This window comes from Ipomoea triloba, chromosome 13 (assembly GCF_003576645.1).
Source record: "Ipomoea triloba cultivar NCNSP0323 chromosome 13, ASM357664v1".
Classification (NCBI taxonomy): domain Eukaryota; kingdom Viridiplantae; phylum Streptophyta; class Magnoliopsida; order Solanales; family Convolvulaceae; genus Ipomoea; species Ipomoea triloba.
The window spans coordinates 2,848,959-2,856,167 of record NC_044928.1 but is presented as its reverse complement, the minus strand read 5'-3'; the positions used below and the strand labels follow the sequence as shown (position 1 = coordinate 2,856,167).

The 7,209-nt window shown below is 32.9% G+C and overlaps 1 protein-coding gene across 1 annotated transcript; it reads right to left on the bottom strand.

The window, feature by feature from the left end:
- Positions 1-1,715: 1,715 nt before the first annotated feature.
- LOC116002823 (GTP-binding nuclear protein Ran/TC4) lies at positions 1,716-4,409 on the bottom strand. The gene is made up of 8 exons (XM_031242989.1): positions 4,266-4,409; positions 3,985-4,054; positions 3,827-3,883; positions 3,558-3,675; positions 2,938-3,027; positions 2,661-2,840; positions 2,490-2,567; positions 1,716-2,077 (listed from the first exon to the last, which is right to left on the bottom strand). The coding sequence occupies exons 1-8, from the start codon at positions 4,266-4,268 to the stop codon at positions 2,008-2,010; spliced, it is 666 nt and encodes a 221-aa protein (XP_031098849.1). The 5' UTR covers positions 4,269-4,409; the 3' UTR covers positions 1,716-2,007.
- Positions 4,410-7,209: the final 2,800 nt, after the last annotated feature.

Here is a 7,209-nt window from a genome sequence, read left to right as displayed (position 1 = left end):
TTTGATTAATGAAAAATTAAAAACAAACGGCTGAAACGACATCCGTTCCGCGCTGTTCACTTTTAATTTATATACACTGCAGTTACCTTTAGTTCCTTTTTGATATAACTGCAGTTTCAGTCGATATTATACACTCAAATATGTGAAACTGTTATTCAGTTTCCTTTCAACACAACTACAGTTTCTTTTATAATACACTGCAGTTTCTTTTCAACACAACTACAATATCATTTCGATATAACTATAGTTTCATTGGACAATATGCACTAAAAAATGTGAAACTGTTATTCAGTTTCATTTTATATATACTGCAGTTTCCTTTCAACATAACTACAATTTCATTTCGATATAACTACAGTTTCATTTGATAATATAAAAACAAATGTGAGGCAGTATCTTTTGAGATGAACTGTAATATCCTTTACAGAGCTCTGTTAAGACTTCCTGCAGCCGTTTCTTTTACTTAATGAAACGACGGTGTTTTATGACCATAGTCCACAATGGTCTACCGTATAATGGTTGATCATAAATACTCCCTTACTATTGACATTCATCAATTTCCATTCATGGCTTTCAATTTGCCTATAAGCGGTCCATTGACTATTGATTTTGTTCTAAATTTGGTCACCCGATTAAATATTCATTTACTAACATCAAATTTAAGTATAATAACGTAAAATTTTGATTATTCACATTCTACTAATAATAAACCCAATGTATTAAATTTATGAACTTAATTTGTCCATCTCAACAAGCCAATTTTTACATTATTACCCTTAAATTTAATGAGTCAATAAAAATCTCTTCCCCTCTCTCTTTAGAGAAGTCAGTGAACAAGTATTACACCTGCAAAATCAATGGTACTCCGTACAACGGTACAAATTAGACACATTATTACTCGATAAATAAGTAATTCCTTTCCTGAAAGTGGAAGATTACATTAAACATGCACCATCACTAATTACGAGATAAAAATAAAATAAAATAAAATAAAAAATCTTAGTGTACTCAATAATATTACTATCATCATATACCCTAAACACATTTGAAGGGCAAACAAAATGACTCAGTGGTGGTATACGCACCATTTTAGTTAAGAGTGCTTAGAAATTAAAAAAATGAATTTTGAAAAATAAGTTATTTTTTAAAAAATTATTCATTTTTTAATGTTTGTTACATTATAAAAAACTTTTTTAGTGTGTTTGATCCATTTTATGAAAAATGAGTAAAATTGTATAATTAAACTTTTTAATTATTTTATTTAACATATAAAAATATTTACAATAATATTAAAAATGAGAAATTTAAAAAAAAAAAAAAAAAAAAAAAAGCCCTTAAATTATTTTAATTCCGTCAAAAACTAAGGTTGTGACTTTGTGATTGTTGTCAAAAACGATTGTGGTCAAAAATTATTTTTGATTTGTGAAAATAACTTCCGTCATATTTTGACAAAAGGTATTTTCCTCTAAATTAGTCATATTTTTCCATGTCAATGAAAAACATTTTCCATTGACTTAATTTTTCAAGCACAATCAAATAAAAAAAATAATTTCTAAAAATTATTTTCTGAGTTTCCATACACACCCTAAGCATAATAGTATTCAATTAAGAGCATCATTGCACCCGTCTTATACAATTAGCTCTTAAATTCTTCATTTTTAACTTATTGTGTGTGTGAGTAATAACATTTACCTACTCACAAGAAAATCAATAAATATATAGAATATTTCTTTTTAAAAAATTATAGATAATTCTCACAAAAGATAACATTAAAATACTGCAGCTCAAAATGGGCTTTAATATGTAGATGGGTATGGGAACATATTGAGCCAACTAATGTCTTCAAGCTTAAAACATGTAACATGTTTGCTAGAAATAGCACCAATAGCCAAAATAAAAGTCACAACCAGTAAACCCTACTATGAAATGCACTGAACCTAAAAGGGCATTGCTACCAAATAACATCACGAGATGTGCAGAAGACAAACGACGCTTGGATATATAGCTCTAATCAAAGGCATCATCATCGTCATCTGGAAGTGGCTGATTGGCGGCTTCTTGTAGCTCAAGCTCGTGCCTGAACAGAGAACACCAGAGTGAGGATTTGGTATTGAATGATTAGAGATGAACTAGATTTCTCAAATTAGTATAAATAAAAGACACTATATCAATGACACCTGAATGCTACTGACAACCAAAAAAATGGGTTGTTCTAGGAGAACATGAGAATCCATACTCCATTTACAAAAATCTATGAATTTTGAGTTTTTTTTTGTATCTTTCTGTATTGATACTGCTTGGAGAAGTAACAATAGTGATGAAGTGTATAATAATTAGCATGGTTAAATTAAATAATGCAATCTTTAGTTACTAAGCAAATCTCTAAGCAATCCTATGAGAGATCAACCTAGACACAATACCAGCAAGCCTACAACAAAAATTAAGCATTCAAAGTATCATATACAGAGTACAACAGAAAGAAGTCTTACTTTTGCTGTGCAGCAATGTCAATTTGTACTTCTGGAGGAGCCAGAGCAGGGGATTCCACAAAATGAAGGTTGACATCCCTAAGAACACGACAAGAAATAGACAAATTTCATTATGGGTTTAAACAATAAACAATTTCCAAGCTCAATTGAAAAAACAGCTTTGACACCTACCCAGCAAGCTTTCTGGCAAGGTACAAGAAAGGCTTTTCAAAATTATAGTTGCTCTTAGCAGAGATCTCATAGTACTGCAAATTCTTCTTCCTGTGGAATGTAACTTGCTTTGCCTTCACCTGCCTGTTCTTGACATCAACTTTGTTTCCACATAGCACAATAGGAATATTCTCACAAACTCTGTATGAAGAAACAGAAAGTATGTTCAAAAATCCATAATAGCAATTGAATAGCTCTATTTTGGTCAAAGACAACTTTATAAGAATAAGTTGCAAACCTGCAGAGATCCCGGTGCCATGTAGGAACATTCTTATAAGTCAACCGAGCAGTAACATCAAACATAATAACTGCACATTGCCCATGAATGCTGCAAGTGGAAACATGGAAGAATGTTTAACCCACAGAAAAAATAAGCATTCAAAAGTCAGTACTACTAATACATGATAGCCTTTATTAAGGGCAATATCCAAAACTAATGAACCTTATGACAGTCAAATGAAGCATAATATTCCAAAAATCATCCTATAGTATCTAGTACAGTGTTAACAACGTAATTTTAGTACAACATATACATTACAGGGTAGATGAAACTATGAAAGTAAGAATAATTGGAACCAAGAGCACACCAACCAAGGCAGCATTTCAAACAAATGACTTTAGCAGTCACAAAAATTTAACAGAAGCCCTAGTACTGAAACAAATGCCATAAACAGTTCTTGCCATACATAACAAACACAAAGAATTATAGCAAGGCACATATGTAGCAGCATTTATCTGTCCCCACAATTGTTAGTCTAATGCATGTGAATATGTAATCCAAGACATAAATATAAATAACTGATTGAAACTGAAAATGTTTGTACTAATCAGGCTTTAATTGAAAAGATTATAACTTACTAATAACCATCACGGAGTCCTCCAAACTTCTCTTGTCCAGCTGTATCCCAGCAGTAAAAACGGATCTTTCCACAGTTTGTATGGAAGTCCAACGGATGAACCTCAACACCAATTGTAGCTGTCATCCAGCCAAATTTATCCAGGATGAATATCATAAACAAATAAATAAATAAATAAACAAACAAACAAAATTCAATCAATAACATCCACTATCTAATCCATCTATACATACAAATCATGTAACAAAGATGCTATGCAGAGACACTTACGTTCATATTTCTTCTCGAATTCACCAGTGAGATGCCTCTTCACAAAAGTAGTTTTTCCTGCAACAATTAGAAGCATTTATTTAGATTGAACCAGTGACAAAATAGACACAAATCAACAAAGAAAACAGATAGCCACATCATATACAAATTCCACTCACCAGTTCCTCCATCACCGACTATAACGAGCTTGAAGCTAGGGTAATCCACAGTCTGCTGATTAGGGAGAGCCTACAAACGACAAACAAAACAGAAATCCACTCAAAAACCACACGAAAAATCGATGTAACCTAAATCAAATCGGATCAGACAATGGAAATACACACACATATATACACTCCCTAATACAATGAACAAATCAAGTGACGGCGCAAGTACGGAACTGAAGAAATGAAGCAGGATAGGCAAAAGCGAAGTAGATCAGTAAACGAAGAAACGTTACCATGAGGCGGCGGAGTGGTTGCAGTCGAGGTTTGTGCGGCGGAGCAGGTTGCGGAGAGAGGAGGATTGAGGAGGAGAAGAGCGGCGGAGAGAAGGGTTTATAGGAGGGAGAGTAGCTTTAAGTTGACGCGACTGTGTTATGATTTATGAAATCTTTTCCCATTTCGGCCTTTAAATATTTTTTTATTTTTTTAAAAGATACCACGCGTTTGAATTTCTAACAGAGAAATTCAACCCGGAATTGGTTGGGCTTTAGGGCCATAAAGCCCAATAAAATTGGGCCATCATGGTTTAAGCTTTGGGTTAGAGCCATGGTTAAGATCCAACCCATATTTGTCTTCGTCCCCGATGATTTTACAGTAACCAAGTCCCCCATAAATTAGGTCAACCGTGGCAATTTATATCGTGGATCAAGATACACAATGCATTGTGCATCCCGTAGCAAAATGATGTCGTTCTGGTCATTTTAATTAACGATTTTTTTTTTTGAAATCCAGTTTCCCGTTTCGGCCGATCTGTGTATTTGTGTTAATATTCTGTGTATTCCTTGAAGGCATTCTGTGTATTGTAGACTACGATTCTGTGTATTCATGTTAGTGGTACTTAAACATAGGTTGTTACATGTTTCGTGTATTCGAATGTTAGGATGATGATTTCTGTGTAGTCGTGTCAATATTATGTGTATTCCCTCAAGTCATTCTGTGTATTCATGTTAGTGGTACTTAAACACAGGGGTGATGTGTTTGTGTATTTGGTGCTTTCATTTTCTGTGTATTCTTTGAAGGCATTCTAAGTATTGTAGACTACGATTCTGTGTATACATGTTAGTAATACTTAAACACAGGGATGATGTGTTTGTGTATTTGATGTCTTCATTTTCTGTGTATTCTTTGAAAGCATTTTGTGTATTGTGGACTACGATTCTGTGTATTCATGTTAGGGGTACTTAAACATAGGTTGTAACGTGTTTTGTGTATTCGAATGTTAGGAGGATGATTTCTGTGTAATCGTGTCAATATTATGTGTATTCCCTCAAGTCATTCTGTGTATTCTAGACAATGATTCTATGTATTCCCTGAAGTCATTCGCGTCCACCGTCCACTAACATTCAAAACGACGTTGTTTCGGACCATAGGGTCCACAGTGTACTGTGGACCCTGATCCTAAACGACGTCGTTTTGAATTTTAATTTTGATAATGATCGCTTGTTATTCAATTCACGTTACAGGTTTTCTTTTTTACTGTAAAGCATGTGCATGTGTCGTGTGTTGTCAATTTTTCTGTCTTATGTTATGAAATTTTGTACCTTAAAAGTTTGAATTCTGTACTTGGAACAAATTAGTAGTTATGTAACGCACACCATATTGTGTGTCTTATATTATGAATTTATGCCTTATGTTGTGAAATTATATGTCCCTAATAGGAGCTAAAAAATGTTGGTATAATTGTTTGATTGAATGAATGGTTCAGATTATTTTGATTTTAGTAATTTTTAAAAAATTTCTATTTTATCCTCTATTATATCATTTACTTTTTCTAAATACCCTTGCAAATACTATTATATAAAATTTAACATTAATTTTGGTCAATTAATTATCCAAATTATATACATAGCATTCAAAGTTGAGAATCAAATATTACAAATAAGAAATCTTGAAAATCACGTTCACACATTTTTTTTTTAAAAAAAAAATCTATGTTTTTTTCCTTTTTTTTCGTTTAATTAATATTCTTTTGATTTTTTTTTAATTATGCTTTTAAATTATTAAGAAAGATTTAGGTCATTATGATATTAATAAATTTTGTATGTATTTCTATAATAGTACAATTATAAATTACTTTACAGTAGTCCAAGATAAAATGTACTACGATTCTAAGTGTTGAGCACTCAAACATAGAACCCGACGAACAAGAACATGGGAAATTACTTTACACTGGTCCAAGATAAGACGTACTACGATTTTAAGTGTTGAGCACTCAAACATAAAGCCCGGTGAACAAGAATGTGGAAAATTACTTTACACTGGTCCAGGATAAAATGTACTACGATTCTAAGTGTTGAACACTCAAACTTAGAATTCGGTGAACAAGAACGTGGGAAATTACATTACACTAGTCCAGGATAAAACGTACTACGATTTTAAGTGTTGAGCACTCAAACTTAGAACCCGGCAAACAAGAATGTGAGAAATTACTTTACACTAGTCCAGGATAAAACGTCAGATAGCTAGAAGGAAGTGAGAGCAGTTTTGAATGTTGTAACCTTCGTAGTAACAGGTATTTGGCCAGTCGATTCACCCCCCCGCGCGCGAAAGAGTGCCTCTATGCTATACAAGTCAATATGACTTAAAAAGGCTCTTGTATAAATAGTAATGCAAACCCACTTTCCCAACCAATGTGGTACAAAAGCTACTTAAAAGCTTTTCCACATGCAATTTCCATTTTAAATGGGTCTACTTTGAGAACCAATTTCTCATTCACCCATTATCCATTTTGAGCTTTCAATATATATCAATCTCTTCGTCTAACTACGAAAAACTTGAATCCACTTTTGACCCAACCAAAATCGAAAGTGGACCTCACATATATTTGTACCACAAAATAGCCACTTAAAATGTCATTTTATGCAATTTTTTCCAACAAATTTATGATAAGTTAAGATTTTAAAATAAAATAAAAAAACTAAATAAAATGAAATTAACTCCACATATATTTGTACCACAAAATAGCCACTTAATTTTAAAATCCTACTTTTATTATGTAAGAGCATCCATAATAGTGGAATTGAAAATGGGAGGGGAGAAAAAAAAAGTTAATGTCTAGGCGTACACGCGCTTGCTGGGCGCAATAGTGGCTGTCACTCAAGCTTGCAGCGGCTGGACTTTAGATTCCATGCATCCCACGCGGCTAGACTTATTTTCTTTTTCTCCCAACTCACTATCTAC